Raw genomic sequence first — 16,808 nt, forward strand, 5'->3', positions numbered from 1 at the left:
AAACCTTAGCTCTCAAACCTAAAGAGAGAGAGAAAGCAACCACCATTTGTGGGAGGCTTTGAAAACCCTAAAAGTATGGGCTTTGTAGATCACAATATCTCTCACCCCCTAACTATGTACTTATTTTTAGAAAACCATTTCATAGTTTCCCAAGCAAAGTGTGTCAGGAAAGTGGTGTGACCCTATAGGATGTTCTTGTTGAGTTGTACAATTGTACTAGATGAGTCTAACTCGTCTACAATATTTAGTATTATTTATCAAATAAATAATTTTAATTAATAATATGTACAATAGTTGAAAAAGCACTTAACACCCCCCCCCCTTCCAGTGGTAGAATTCATTGCATTGAAGTTTTCCAACTTTAACATTGCATAACGGATTTTTGGGTACGAAAAATGCAGCCGTTGAAAACTCTAATCCATTGAAACAATCAATATGGAGAATCTTGAACATTGATGTATATAAAACATTTATAAAAATTTTAAAATAAGTATTTAACAATAATATTTAAGTATGTTTGCAAACAATTTACAAAATGGCCTCTGAGCTTAGAATTTCATCCAATCATTGTTAGTAAATTCTTTAGGATATTCTCCCTAATCGAAAAGTGGTTTCATATTGATCATCTTCTCCACTCACAAATACACATCATTAATCTGGCCTAGAGATATATAGTCAATATAGGCATCTACCCATTGGTACACAAAGATGCACAAAATATAACTATTATGGTAGGGATCTCTCATGTACGAGGGCATAAATAACTATTAGAGAGTCTTGTTATACATAATAAATGACAATGATCCCTATAAAAACTCTCACAATGATCATGTCTAACACAAACAATATATGAATCCTCACATTTATATTTCACAGTCATAATCTGAAAATATACAATGTAAAACCTTCTCAACAATATACCCAATATTGTCTCTAGTTATGGACATTTTAAAGTGTAACTTTAAGGCAACACATCGCACATAAAATGATAATACGAATTTGTTGGAGGTTTTTCAACATAATGGCATTGGGAATAGTCTCACATCAGAAATGTAAAGATGATTCCTTGGGTATACTCAATAAAGTACTATTTATCATTTAAATTAATAAATAGAGAATGCTACGGTGCATGTGCGAGGACTTTCATCCGAGCGCACACATGCACGTGCATGGACAATGGGCCGTAGAGGCATTAGTGGCGCACGCTTGCAACGCTTTGATTATTTTTATCGAATGGACCAATTTAAATCTGGATAAGATTGTTGTAATGGTCTAGATTCAAATATGAAGGGATTCATCTGTTAGGAACAGGTGCCGAGTGGGTTATTAATACCCAAGTGATTTCAAACTTGAGGATATCCAAAAACGTTAATCTTCTCCTCCCTCATTCTCAAATTGATCTTGCAGGAAATCTATTTTACTGCATGAAACAGATTTTCTACTACTGGCGTTTCTATTTTCTCAGAAGACTTTCAGGCATCTATCTTGGCTACGTTTATGCAATACGTAACCAAGGTAATCAACAAAGTTTGGGGCTTCATTGTGTCCTGGGAGACAATTCGTCAGCAACCTATCTGCATCTGATAGTAGGGACGAATTTTGTCTTAAGAAAAGCGATTTCTGTAACGCACCTTGAAGTTACAAGCCTATTTTTGGTTTAACAAAATTTATTCTATATAATATGATTAATTAGGATTTGATAGGCATACATATTCAACAAGTTTATATCATGGTTTCACTCCAACTCGTGGAGTGAAATCATCAAAATATCGGTGAAGTTAGCACGATAAATTAGCCTGTAAACGTACTTATCCCTCTCTCCACCATATCTCCATTCCATGCCAAGTAATGAGGGTGCAATAGCCCAGTGAGAAGGTCTCCCTCTATACAGATGAATAAAAATAAAAATAAAAGTTTCTTGTCTTCGTTCTTAGAATGCTTAGAAAAGATCTTAGTGCCTTGCCCACCTTATAAAGATGTGAGGAAGAAAGAGAAGGAGAGTAAAGTTAATTTGGGTTTATCACATAACTTCAAAAGACCTCTTTGTCAAAGAAGATGGGACTAAAGAAAGAACAGATTTTAAGGAAGCTCTAATTTTACTAAAGGCATATGCCAATCACCAGAAAGGCTCAGGTTGGCAATGCCTTATTTGTAAAATCCCATGTGCCTTACTAGTTAGATGTTTTTTCAGAGTTTTCCATTTCCACCATTCTATGTTTATGACTTTTGTGGCAATTATGCGTGTGGAACTGGTGGACAATGACATTGGTTTATAAGTAGTTATAATGTCGGCAAGTTAGCTTATGAGGATTAAATCCTCTCTTGTTTTGGGGTTTGTTCTAAGAAAATGCCCAAAAACCATGGCTTTCGCTACGGATCAATCACAAATATTGAAGTCTATTTCGTCGAAAATCCACTTACTTAATACAGAACTCATTGGCACCTTTGCTGTTTACATTTGTTAGATCACATAAATCAAGATCCAAATAGTTCGGGTTTGGATCATACCTGAATATGTACGAAAGAGCAGCAGAAGAAAGGATCAAACGCCAAGCTTATGGTTATGAGCACATAAATGATCTTCTTCACGATCTTCAAATATCTCGAAAGACTTCTCCACAGAGAACTCCACACCACAAATCTTTGGGAATAGATGGAATTCCAAAGAGAACACAAAACATTGGAGAAAGGAAGAATTTGGTTTTTCAGATGATATGGTCTCAGGGTTACAGGCTTTCTATTTAAATCCTAAACCCTAAGACCCTGCCCCTATTTAGACTTCCACTGAGAATCGATCAACAAGGGGGGAAGAGACCCAGCCACTTAAGTTGCTGGTTCTCTCCAAGCGAAGCGGATTGGGTCGGGTCCGGCTTGCCCCTTGTGGGCGGCTTGGACCGGGCCTGACCCGTGTTCTATTTACAACATTAATGACTGGATTTCTTCCCAAATGCACATGCAGAAGAAGAGAAACAAGGTGACTTCACCATCACATCCCCAACCTCATACAGTGCAGAGCCTTAATTTCAACTAGATAGATTTGTTAGTGTTCACTAATTAAGATGGATGAGAATGGTAATGCACTAGTCAACTTTTTAGTAAAATGCATTAAACAGATAACAACTCCTGTGTATTCCTAACTTTTACTGTAGAGTTATAGTTAGAAGTTCTTAGGATTACCCATTACAAGTCATAATTCTTCTGTTTGGGGCATCTCTTTATTGAACTCAGAGACTCTGTAGTCTAGCTAACCACAGTACTGTCTACAGTGATGTGATGATGAAGATTAGACTTATCAGTCTTGATCTCTATAATCAATTGTATGGCTATACAAAAAATTTCAAGGCATAAGTTGTTTTTTGCTGGAAAGATATTGATTGTTTTCTTGACCCATTAGGCCATTATATTCATATGGGGCATCTTTGTTGACATGGGAGTTGTTGCATGCATCAACTACTCAAGTGCCAATGTAGGTGCATGTAGCCATGTAAGGACTGTCCTGTCCAAGTCCAAGTGTATCTTTTTTGGGTAATGCTGCCCTAAGCCTAATGTCCAGAGAATACGTATCATATCTACCAATATGATAGATATTAAAAAAAAGAGAAAAGTTCTCTGTGGGGGACATAGGGCCATGCCCAGACAAAGTGGGAGGCAACATGACCCCTCCCCCCGAGATGCTAGCGCGTGCGCTTTCATTGGCTGCCACCCACGCTGGACCCCTCACCCCAGAAAACACTCTCCCTCAAAAAAAAAAAAGTTTTCTTTCTTGTCACTATGCCTAGAGCACCAAACAAACATCTCATTGGTACAATTTCAGCTTAAAATGAATAGAGGAAGTAGTTAAAATTACAAAAGATGCCATTTGTATTATATATTCATCTCCATTTGACGACATTTTGATAATTTTTTAAAAACTTTGAATCAGAGTTTGATCAACTTGTTGGCCTGAGCCCTGTGCAGACCACAAAGAGTCCCCAGCTACAGAACCAAGTAAACATTCATGGTCTCTAGCAATGACGAGGTGATTTAATTGTCAACTCAAACCCAAGTTCGTCAGTCCCTGTATCAGACACTTATCTTGGCTCATTTCAATGCCATTGTCATCTGTTGGGGACTTAAGTTTTGGACCCAATCAGACTAGATTTTACATGTAATGATCCACTTGTCAGAACTCTTGATATATAGGAACAAACCACAAGCATCAAGCACATTAGATGGGATGAGCAAAGGATTACATTTGAAACCAGAGTATTTTGTTGACTTCGATTTCAACTTTACTGATCTCAACTGAAGTCAAGTTAATTTATTGACTTCAGTTGATTTCAACCAAAATCAAAGGCATTTTTTAGATTTTGGTTCCAATTTGAAAATGAAATAATTCTTTTGGCTATCTCAACTGGATTTTCTCCAACATTTGATTTCATTGCTTCAACCACAATAATATAGAATGGGCAACATAAGCATGGAAATGGTGTTGTAACTTGTAAGTTCTAACTTGTGAGAAGCCCATGTTCCCCTCTCTCTATTGGAGAAGTAGAGGTAAATGAACTACTTTGAAGTTTAACCAAGACATGAGACACCAAAACATGAGAACGAGAGGTCAGATTGTAAACAAAGACCTTAACTCTTAATCATGAATTTGATACCAAAAGGGCACAAAGACTGCAATCTTTTCACTATTTAGGAGAGATTTTTTATAACAAAGTGTTTATTTTTAATTTCAGCTCTGCCAAAGAGTGAGATTGAATTGGTAGAATCAATGCAAGGAACTCTGCATTATTAGGCCAGTTTGGGGCCTTTGGGCCATGGTTCCATCTCTAGAGTTGAGTCTGTTCTGTGAGAATTGAGATGGCTCAACAATCAATAAGACCGAACTCGGGCAAAATCAATCAATGAAAAACCCTGTCTGATCCTTCTTCAAGACAACATTTTACACATTACCAGTAATCTCCACAAGAACATTGCTAATTACTATCTCTTGCTGGTATATCTTTGAGATAAGTTTCATCATAGAGTGGCAATCTACACAAGATCTCAAGTTTTTCACAACCCTAAATTTTGTCCTTGTGCTGGAGTTAATTAGCCCAAAAGCAACAGTAAGCTTCTCACTGTAATGTTGTAACTGGGTAACTTTCTCCTCATCCTCAACATCAAGGAAGACCTCTGAAACTTAGGGGTGGTAGCCTTCCTCTATCAGTCTCTCAGATATTTCATCCAATCTTCTATAGATCTTTTCTGCTTCTGGGTGACTTGAATTACCTGCTGGCTATGAAATCATGGATTACACCATTCACCTCAATCTTGCAATACCATCATCTTCCATTTATGCAAACATCGGAAGAGCTTCAACAGGAGTGATTAAGCCATCAATAATGGAAATCAAAGAGACCACATTCCGGTCAGACATTTTCTCGAATACCCACAAGGGGAGTACATGTGTATGAGAAGATTTGAGGTCAAAGGGAAATGTGAAATTATCTGGTTAGGTGCAACTTGCACGGGAACGGATACGTACGGCAATTAAACGGACTAGACGGCAATATTACTTTTCAAAAATTCGGCTTTATAAAACGCATATGGTAATAATACGGTACGCGTTTAATATGGGTATAATATGGCATAGACGTCAATAATACTTTAAAAAAAAGGGACATATATTCATTATATAACATGCATTCACCACCTAATAAACAAAATAATATCATGATTTTATAAACTAAAATAAACACAATAATATAATATGCTATATAACATCTCTAAAATTATCACTTAACATACCAAAATATCAATAATCTACAAGAAATGAATGTAGATTATCTAAAAATGAGATGAGCAAGTTGATTACCTTATCATTAAATCATTCTTCCAACATTACATTTCTTTCTATCTACAATGAGATAACCATATATTTTTAACCAGATGTGTTCTTGTGAAGGAGGATGAGTTCCCACTAATTAACCAACACAAGACAAGCGGGAGAGTTCCAGATATGGATCTCCACTGTACACATTAGCTACAAGAGACAGAAAAACAAGACTAAAATATACTAGAGATTGAGCTGTTCTCGCCAATATCACACCAGATTCATTTGCTTCACTACCACCATCAAAGTTCAAAGACCAAAGAAACAAGAGGAGAGTACAAGACTTAAGTGTCGCTTTGTTGAACGGAGATGGGGTGGATGATTGGAGATGGAGGGCGGCTACTATTGCCTGCTACGGTTGGATGTTCAATGCAAATCGAAAGGGACGAAAGGGAAAGTGAAATCGTTTCCCTAAATTATAATCTTTTGGGTATTTTTAAATTAAAAAAAAACGTATAATACACGTATTGTATGAGTATAATACTCGAGCGATTAAAAAACACATTTTTTTAATTATAAAAATACGAGAAAATACAGGGACAGGAGTATTATATGTTCAAAAATTTGAGTACGCATATAATACGCATATTTACTAACTAAGGATGCAAGTTGCATTGCGAGAAAAAGGAGCAAGGCCTAGTCTGGCTCCGCGCTTCTTGCATAGGAGTTCGGGGTTTGGAGGGAATTGAAGAGTTGTGGTTAGGGATGCAAATGATTCATCGAAATCCATTTTCGTATCCGTGTCCATTTCCATTTAGCACTATCCGAATCTGTCAAAAAGCTAAACGAATGCGGATACGGATAGGCTATAGCTATTAGAAAAGCTATATTTACATGTAAACGGATAAAATATCCGATCCGTATCCATGTCCATATCCGTTTAGCACTACCCAAATCCGTCTGAAAGCCAATCGGATGCGGATGCGAATATAGCACTATCCGAACCGAATCCAATCCATTTACATCCCTACTTGGGAGGCATTATCCCGAGACAATTTAGATCCTCTACTGTCGAGCTGCCCGACAAGATCGTGCTGCCCAGACACGATGCTACGCGTAATGTCCACCTTACCCCTGCCCAAACGCCTTGCCCGAGTGGGGGTAAGGCGGTCATTGCGCACAGCATCGTGTCTGGGCAGCTCGGCAATAGAGGATCTGGATCCATCCTGAGAAGGGTATTTTTGGATTTCGCAGCCATGTTAGTGATCGATATCTGTGACCGATACCTGAGTTCCGTTTTTTTGCTTTTGCGTATTAAACGCGTTTCCGTTTTTAAAACAAAAAGAACTTCGAAATTACACTCTTGCCCCACTTTTAATATCGCTATTTTGCGTTTAACAACGCTCTTCAGTCTACTTTTCCATCTTCGAGAGAGCAGAAGCAGAGAGTCAGATCCTTCGGCAGACTGCTCGACTTCGAGTCTTCGACATCAAGACCTGAATCGCCTGATCCTGAACGTCAAGTTACCGTTCACCAAAGCCGGAGGAGGTAAACTCCCTCTCTCTCTTTCTGTCTTCCTCTGCTTTCGTTTTCGTTTCCTCAGATGGAAGTTGCTGAAGCCTGGAATATTTGTGATTGTGCTTCTGTTTCGTATGATAAAAGCCAAACCCTATAACATTTGGCGAGTTTAATCGCAATCATGGTGTGATTTGTGAATAGATTCACTTAGGGTTTCGGAGCTTATGAAACTTGACTCATTGAAAGCATTAAAATTCACAAATGGCTGTTAGATGTGGGTTTAGGGAAGTTCATCTCAACAAAAACCTTCGTGCCCTAATCCTTGGAACAGGACTGATCAAATTTCGCTATTGAAAGAGTCCACATTGATCTTGATATGCTTCTGAGGTGGGAAAACGAACAGAAAACTTGGATTAGCCGACGGTCATGACGCTAAAATGGTCCTTTTTTTTGAGGTGGGGGGAGGGGGTGGTTCAGAGGAATAGCTGACCCACAAGAATTCAAAGTTCAAACTTCATTACCGCAACTGCTTAATGTTCTCAATTAAACTTCCAATGTTTGAACATCGATTATGTAAGGCCTAAATTTTCAGATCTTAGTTGTTACAATTACAATGAAACAAGCATGTGGAATTTGAAGTGGATGCTTGATAATATAGTTGCTTTGAACTTTGGATACACACATTAGATAATAATTCCTCTATCTTTGAGTTTATACTGCCATTTTTGGTCCCATACTCGAAAAATCTAAATGTTTAAAATGTCTAACGTCCATTTTTTGTTTTTGCCGTTCTTGAAAAGTTTAACTTTTTTTTTTTATAGGGAAATCCTGTTCAATTTTTAAACCGTTTTAAATGTAGAACGAAGTATTTTTCTGGTATTCCCATGATAACTATGGTTGCGACCACGTTTGTGAAGTTGTTAGGTACCTTTACTAGTTGCCACACTGTGACAGAGCAGAAACAGCGACCCAAGTGCAGGCGCGAGCATCGACACCAATCATCGTAGATTCATTCATCGGGGATGGTGAGAATCCTTTTAACATTGAGAAGTAACAGAAATGAATCTAGGATATAGGGTTGGTAAAGCCGCTCCGTTCTTTATTTTCTTCTCTTTTTTTTAAAATATGTTTTTCTGTTTTTATTTGGAATAAGGCTCAGGAAGCAAAACCCATCACGAGTCCTGTACCAGAAGCGTTGTATCCAACCTTAGCCATTTTCATGCTCGCGATCGGCTTAGTAGTCACCGCTTCATTCTTCATGTGAGCAATCCAATCCAACTTATGCTTCATCTCTCTCTGAAATATAATGATAGAACCTAGATCTACGTGTTGCATTCAATTTGCCTTATTTAAATTTGTTGCATATTTTACTATGTTTGAATGCAAGTCAAGTTGTTCATGATTTTGTATGATTTGGAATATGTATTTGTTTAATTTGAAATCTGAATTATAGACAATTCTGGGAGAAGCTCCAAGAATTCTTAGGTCATGATTGATGGTTGGCGTTTTTACCTAGAAAAATTCCATTTTAATATTTGGTGATTTATGTACGGCCAATGTTTTTAGATTGTCAATTGAAATCCTTGATGAACCTTAAAATGTTGCATAGTAGGGCCTTGACTATTTTCGGATCTAGTCTTGTATTATGGATCTGTTATGTTTTGAGTTCGTCATTTCAATGCACAATTGCTGCTTTTCTCTGTTACGGGCAATTAGGTTGCATACCTTTGTTTCTTATAACATTCTAAAGAAGAGTGTTGTTGGTTCTCTTCAATGTAATGTAGTGCCAACCAGTGAATTTATGAGAGATGCCCATCATCAAATATATTTGGTGCATTATTATAATTCATGTGCTTGAAAGTGAGCTAAAATTGCATAAAGTATCACACTAAGAATTAACTATTTCAGCCCTCAATTTAAAGACAAGATGTACCCATAAAACATTCTTTATGCGAAGAGTTATATTTAAGGGGAAACATTCTTGCACTTGTGTAATGCTATTCGTGTTGCCCCTTTTACCCTTGTTTTGGATTTCCAGCATGCATCATAGTCGGTGGTTTCAGATCTTTTTATGGGAACATCCTAACATGCCCAGTGCTTTGCATTTTGCAGCCTCTCTCCCATTCTTCAGTTTCATATTATTCATTTCCATCCCCATGTGAATCATTCATCATACTGCTACATTGGGCATCAGAATGATTGGTGTGGTTCTCCATGAAACAATTAAAGTAGAAAGTGAAAAAAAACTTGGTCTATTGCACCGGTCTGAAAGTGTGCCTTCCTGTAGTCAAGACCATCAAAAGTGGAATTGTTCACTATCATGTGCAAGGAGGTCAGGACAATAGTATGATTAGTTCTGAAACTTCTTAGGCCAGATGTAGAATCATTATCTATGGTTGAAAACTCTTCATAGAGTGTCTAGAGAATGAAAACTCTTCATGTGATGATGGTGCTTTAGTGTATCAAATGCTTGGAACTAATAGTACTGACATACTAAATGAAGCATTCGAAATTGTTGAAAAGTAATGTTTGGATGGCAGTTATACAGGGGCAGAAGTTCATACGAGGTGGGTAATAAAACTGAGACGGCGCATAAAATTTGATACATGGCCAATCCGGATGTAACCTGTCTATCTAGCAGCTCAGATTATCATATCAACCCTTCCTATGCCTCAAATCAGACCACAAATATACCAAATCTAGCAACGCAGCATCCTTGTAAACTTCTTCTCTTTTTTTGTGGTGGGGGGGGGGGGGAGGGAAGGAGGAATCAATTATCTAAGTAACAATACAACTACAGTATTTATTTAGGTAATACCTCTATGAATATAATTATATAGTTTTGGTATGACCTTACTGGTAGTACTTTCTTCTGTCCTTTTTATGAATAGTACTTAATCAGGCAGTAAGAACCATCATTCTTTTTTTAAGGGAAGGCTGCTGTATACCTTCTGTCATGGCCGGGGGGAGGGAGGGAGGAATCTATTATCTAAGTAACAATACAACTACAGTATTTATTTAGGTAATACCTCTATGAATATAATTATATAGTTTTGGTATGACCTTACTGGTAGTACTTTCTTCTGTCCTTTTTATGAATAGTACTTAATCAGGCAGTAAGAACCATCATTCTTTTTTTAAGGGGAGGCTGCTGTATACCTTCTGTCATGGCCATGCACATGCATGCATAATCAAGTGAAATAGTATAGACAGACTTGCAAGCCTTTCCTGCTTCTCTTGAACTTTCATGGAGTTGATTTGAACAACTCATTCCAAAAATCAGCAGCAGAGCAAAATAATATGCATTTGGGCTATACATTCAGGTTGGATGGCAAAAGATAACCGTTTTTCCTTTTGGCCAAAAAATTAATAAGTAGATTTGCAAAAAATGCATTTAGTTTTTATTTTCTAGTCATCATTTTTTGTTTTGGATAAATTTATAGTCATCATCTTGGTTGAAAAAACTTTTTTTTTACTATGGACCCACTAACAAGTGTTCCCCCATTTCTTGAAACTTCGTTTCGTTTTGAAGCTCTTTGCATCGCATAGATGTTTGTGTGCTATGTTCTAATCCCATTTTGTTTTCTCATATACCTTGAGTTTGCAATTAATGGTCTTTTTGACTCGTAAACTTTTGCATATCTAGGAGTTTGAATTATCATTGAATCATGTGCTGAGGATTGAACTTGTAATTATGAATTCCCTGTTGGCATTAAAAGTGTGAAGCTTCGAAGTATGATAGAAATAATTCTTGTTTCATACCTGATGTTTGGAACCTTTGGTTTGCAAGCCTACAAACCCTTGAGCTGTTGAATCTGGTTTTTCCCTGATTGTCAACTCGTTCAACTCCCCAATTAATTCTTTCTAAAATATGGTGAACATTTTTGTTAGTCTTCAAATGCTTGAACTTTTAAAGATCTATAGATATTGAAAGGATGTGATACCATCGTTGAAGGAAATATGCACTGGAGGTCATTGAAATGTAGTTATTTTCTCTCTCTCCCTCCTTCATCCTTCCGTATATATTACCTCTTTCCTTGTTATAATTTATATGACAATAATGTGATCGTGCAGCTATGAAGCCACTGCATCCAAACAACGTCGCAGTTTAGCAAAGGAGCTTACAACTGGTGCGGCAGCATCTGTTTTCTTGGTATGTTAACAATCTATTGCTTCTATTTTGTCAAACTAATAAATATTCCTTCACTTAGCAATGCCACGGTCAAGACCATTTCTTATGACAATGTATATTTTTTTTTTGGCAGGGTTTTGGATCATTGTTCCTGCTACTTGCATGTGGAGTTTATGTTTGACTTCTATAGACGGTTGACAGGGGTTTGAAAAAAAAAATTCAGAAAGTTTTATTTCAAAATGATACTTGTGATGTTATTTCAAGAAGTCATGCTTAGTTGTTAATGTGAGACCAACCCTTAGGTGTTATATAATCCAAGGCCGACAAATTTTTTTCAGTGGCATTCTGTGTGCCCAACTCAACCAGTTAGAACTTAGAACTACATCAAACCCATACAAATTTGCTGGCCTGCAAGCCACTCTCCACCAGGAAAGAAATACCTAAGGTGCTGAATTTTCAACCCCATTGAAGCTTACCCAGTGAAGTAACCTTGGGTAGTGAACACTCTACTTTTCTTCTACCTTCTCATCCGTGATGAGTGAGTCTCAAAATCTTTTAAGTGATTTATTTTTTATAGCATGTTACTATTACACCTTTGATCCACATATGCGGCTACAAAAATGTCTTAATGAATTCATTGACCGAGCTGTCAATGTGTCAAAGAAAATAACCATGTAGTTTTTATTTTATTTTTTATGAATAAAGAAAAACTATCAATAACTTTCTAAACCTTGTTTTTCTAGCCAGATGATGCGTTGCTAAAGCTACTGAGCTATTTATTTAAGATATTTAGGCTTTGTATGGTAACATTCTTTTTTAGTGTTTCTGGTGTTTTTTTCGTTTTTTTGGAATAGAAACACGCTAAAATCTGAATGGTATGTTCGGTTTGATTTTATGTTTTTTTTAAATGAACCGGACACTTGGCACACTTTTAGCACACATTTGCAAAACACCAAATTGGTGTTTCTCACATGAGAAAGACTTTTAAAAATTTTCGGAGAAACATGAGCTTAATTAAGTTAACGAGGGCAAACGTGAAAATTGTCATCTAAACATAACATTAGGGGTTTTTTGCCCTAAAACCTCATAATCGTCCCTCACAAGACCTCTGCAAATCTTTGGAGAAGGGCTGTGGTGCTAAGAGAAGCGCTCGAAAATCTGCTACTCTCCATCCCTGAGCGTACTGTTCTTAAGATCTTCCGTCTTCCATTGTTCCTACTCTCCTCGTCTCGTTCTTACTTTCTGAAAAATTAGGTCCCCATGAGTAACGGCTTTGCCATGGGAAGGAGACCGGCTGGGTGAGTCTTCTCGTACTGGAGTTTGTAACGGCCTTCAGGTGTCTTGAAATAGGTTTTCTTCCTCCTCTCTTCCTATGTTCCCTGTAAATTGGAATCGAATGGCAGCTACGGGTACCAGTACGAGATCAAATGTCTCAGATTCTGTAATGCGATGCAGCGAAAAGAGCCTCAAAGTAGTTCAAATTTTCAACGATATGATTCGAAGATGGATTAGAAATTCCAGGTCAACGTTGTCGCAATCTGCTGCTTCCTAATTAACTGATTGGGGTGATTTCTTGACTTCTTGTCCGTCGTCTCTCTCTCTCTCTCTCTCTCGATTGTAATTAAGAGAGTTTACAATTAGGCTGGCTGTTAACTAGAGATTAAGAGTTTTAGGGTCAAGTTTTGTTTTTGTGACGATGGACTGTTGGTTGGTTTAGGATTTTGAAACCTTGAATGGATGAACAAAAAAGGTTGATGGTTAAAAAATTTGCAGAAAATTGTTTGAAAATGAGAACAGGGAGAAGTCATATGCTTAGCAAATGCTGAACCTTGCCCCTTCTTGCTTTATCACCTTCACCCCTCTCCCCCTCCAAAACTTTGTGCTGTTTAAACTTGAATGGAAAGATGCAATGGCAGACCCACCCAATTGTATACATTTTGGCATTTTACACAATATTCCACTGTTAATCAGTAATCAGTAACCGTTAATCAGTTTGATGTAGCCTATTTGATAGTTCCAACTTCCAATAACACATCAAAATTTAACAAATTTCAGTGGATGTTAGAGACCAATTGAGCTGATTTACACAAGGAAATCCTTCTTCGATGAATGCAAGTGCAGCTCTGTTTTTGTAAATCTGCTACAGAGATAAGTTCTTTGTCCATCAAGTTAGATTGTTGCAAGAATTGAAACACCAAGATCGGAAAGTCTTCTCTACCAGCTCTTTTTGTTTTTATTTTTTTGCTAAAAGAACCATTAGTATAAAAGCCATGATGTAGGTGATAATTACGTAATTTTTTGTAAACAATAGAAACGATTTTGTTAAGTGCAATCCATACAGATTTTTGTTTCTATTAAACTTCAGAAACATATTTTTTTCAAGGTTACCATACAGCATTTCAGGACACAGAATCGCTCAAAAAATACAGAAACACATAAAAGTGTGTCGAACCCAAAAATACTAAAAAAAAAAAAATAAAAAATTACCATACATAGCCTTAGAAACTAAAAAAAGTTTAGTGTATGTGTAAAATAAAAGGATCCCAAGGCCACACTTTCTTGCTGTTTAGTTAGAGCCAGCCAATAATTTCTTGATAATCCGTCCAAATTTCTATCTTTGTACCATACCTGTTGTTTCTGATGCCCAACCTGCCTCCCTTCTTTTTCATAATTGCCACCACATATTATCACAGCAATCCACAGGTGATAATAGCCTTTGGTATGTATCAATCATCAACTAAAGGACACATCTGTCAGAGAATCAGCAGTTGAAAGTTGAAACAGCATTTGGAGAGGGAATAGATGTGAAAGGGATGACATTAGACTCGTAAGCATATTGTGATGGTAGTTTCTTACATGAAAAAATCTTCTGATTCCAAGTATACCATAAAAAATAGCAAGTAATAGCCACCACCTTAGAGCAGAGTTTTAATTTCAGATTTAGATAATTGAGATATGGAAATGAGTTCATAAAAATAGAAAAATAATAGAAGAGCCATGAGGATTCTCCGTTGGATGGCTTAATTGTTTTGCTTTCTAAATTTGCTTAATAAAATCTTATTACAAAAAGTTATGTTAGTGTGATTGAACCTCTTTGTTACTAAGACAGCATTTAACATTGGGGAAAAAAAGTCCTCACCAATTCCCTAAAAATGTAGTTAAATCCAACGGTTCCAAGCTTGATTGACCCTTTAGGGAATTTAAGGAATTGGAGAGGATTTTAATTCTATAACATTAGGGCAAGAGATCATTGCTTAATCGTCTAACTCTTGCACCAGCGTGGGGCCAATGAAAGTGGGCACAACTGGATGGAATTTTTTAGTTCAGAAGGGGTTAGGCGGTGATTTTAACTGCTCTCAACATAAGGTGCTGCACCCTTTCAAACGAAAGACAAGAGAAGCTGCAAAAGCTTAAGCTGATACGAACACTCAATACTGATAGGAGCCTTGAGAAAAGAGAAGAAAATAGACTAAGAGAGCTGTAATAGTGCCTAAAGCTCTGACACCATGTAAATCATAAGAGAAGAAGGAAGAGAAATAGAGAGAAAATGAGAGAGAGAGCGAGGCGATAGTTTGTGCAACTTGGGAGTCACAGGAACCACATGACCAAGCAACATTTTTTTTGGGTGAATAATTCTTTTTCTTCTTAACATTAATATCCATAAATTTTGAAGACTATGCAAATCCTTCCACTTAGGATGAATTGAAATGGAACACAAAATAAAATACTTCGAGTACTAAAATTATTGACTAAACCATTGTTACATATAACTAAGAATGTAGCAACAACCTGAGCAAGAACTCTTACTCACAGACAATTGAACCTTTATTCCTCAAACTCCAACTCCAAGACTGACACACAGTATTCCAATCAAAAAGAGCCCATTTTCTATGACTAGAAGCCGTACCTTTCCAAAACAGAGCTAATAGAGTTCAATGTACTACACACTTTCCTAAGGAATAAAAATCAAGACATGTATGTGGATGTTGGGATAAAATTGAGAACTGCTTTAATTTTTCTTTTTTAGGGGTAAGGAACTGCTTTAATTAAAGTAGCATGTCCTGCTTGAGGTAAAAATGGGATAATATCCATAGTAGCAAGAGACACAGGTTTATTGAATAATATCCCCCCTCTTTTGATAATTAATCTGCTAACCTGAAAGATTCTGAAAAGAAATCCAACACAGCAAGAAAAATATATATATATCATGTTCATTGGCCCTACAAAATAAAAGGTATCATCAGCAAATAAGATATGAGAGATTTCTAGGGTAAACCCATCAATTTTTATTCTTTAAATAAATTAAGATATCTATTTATTAGCTTAATAATCTTGAGAACTTCTCCATAACAATAATAAACAAATAGGGATTTAAAGGACACCCCTACAAATCCCACTATTTTTATTTATTTTTTTATATAAAATCCCTACAAATCCCACTTGAAAGTTCAAAGAAACCCAAAAATAATTTCCTTCAATTTTAATAGAATATGTACAAGAGCATATAAGAGAACATACAATATCACATCACGATTCACTAAATCTCAAAAACAGTAAAATTGCTTTAACATATAACCATTCTATCCCGCTATCCCGTCATAAGCGTAAGACATGTCTAATTTAATTCTCAATTAGCCTCTTATGCCATTACAATGGTTTAGAAAATGAAATACCTCATGAGCAACGATAATATTATCCACAATTTGCACTCTCTACAAAATCCGTTTGAAACAGAGAAATAATACAATCAAGAAAAGGCCTTAACCGATTAAATAGTAATATGACAATAATTTTATAGGATACTATATAAAGATTAAGATCGAATTTTCCTCCATTCAAGGTAAATGAGATCCCATTCACCAAGAGGTGGGAAGGTATTTTGGAACATACTAAAACCCTAAGAGGGGTTTGTGAACTCTAAGATGGTGGATGAACCGACCTCTATGGATGGAGGAAAACTTTGTCCTAAAGATTAATAAATCTATAATCTTCTCTTTCTCTCTCTCCTCCCTAGTATCTTTTTTTATCCTTTTGACTCTGCCCTTTTACTATTCTTTTCTTTTCTATTAAACGTTCTTGGGGTGGGGTGAGGGGAGCGGGAAATGACCGCCCTGCCTCATGAATGGCAAAAATCCCATCCCTCAATGCTCGTACTCTCATTGGTGTCACACACATGTGGGCCCCACGCTCCCCCCCCCCCAAATAAGAAGATTTTTTCCTTTTCTATTCAAAATTAAAAGTTTTTTTAAAAAGTTTTGAATACTATAACAGTCCTAGAACCGATTAGGAACCGAAACTGGTTCACCCAAAAATTGATGGTATTGGATCTCATGTTTGAAACATTCATATAGTAATCTA

The 16,808-nt window shown here is 36.7% G+C and overlaps 1 protein-coding gene across 1 annotated transcript; it reads left to right on the top strand.

The window, feature by feature from the left end:
* Nucleotides 1-7,335: 7,335 nt before the first annotated feature.
* LOC122653802 (transmembrane protein 258-like) lies at nt 7,336-11,787 on the top strand. The gene is made up of 5 exons (XM_043847742.1): nt 7,336-7,348; nt 8,236-8,343; nt 8,472-8,578; nt 11,393-11,471; nt 11,584-11,787. Exons 2-5 carry the CDS (start codon nt 8,341-8,343, stop codon nt 11,629-11,631), a joined length of 237 nt encoding a protein of 78 aa, XP_043703677.1. The 5' UTR covers nt 7,336-7,348; nt 8,236-8,340; the 3' UTR covers nt 11,632-11,787.
* The last annotated feature ends 5,021 nt before the right edge of the window (nt 11,788-16,808 follow it).

Source organism: Telopea speciosissima, chromosome 3 (genome assembly GCF_018873765.1).
Source record: "Telopea speciosissima isolate NSW1024214 ecotype Mountain lineage chromosome 3, Tspe_v1, whole genome shotgun sequence".
NCBI classification, from domain to species: Eukaryota; Viridiplantae; Streptophyta; class Magnoliopsida; order Proteales; family Proteaceae; genus Telopea; species Telopea speciosissima.

Bases quoted from the DNA above. Each gene is read 5' to 3' on its own strand.
- LOC122653802 (XM_043847742.1), top strand. The intron at 8,579-11,392 runs GTGAGCAATCCA...GTGATCGTGCAG, and splicing joins GTCACCGCTTCATTCTTCAT to CTATGAAGCCACTGCATCCA. The intron at 11,472-11,583 runs GTATGTTAACAA...TTTTTTTGGCAG, and splicing joins CGGCAGCATCTGTTTTCTTG to GGTTTTGGATCATTGTTCCT.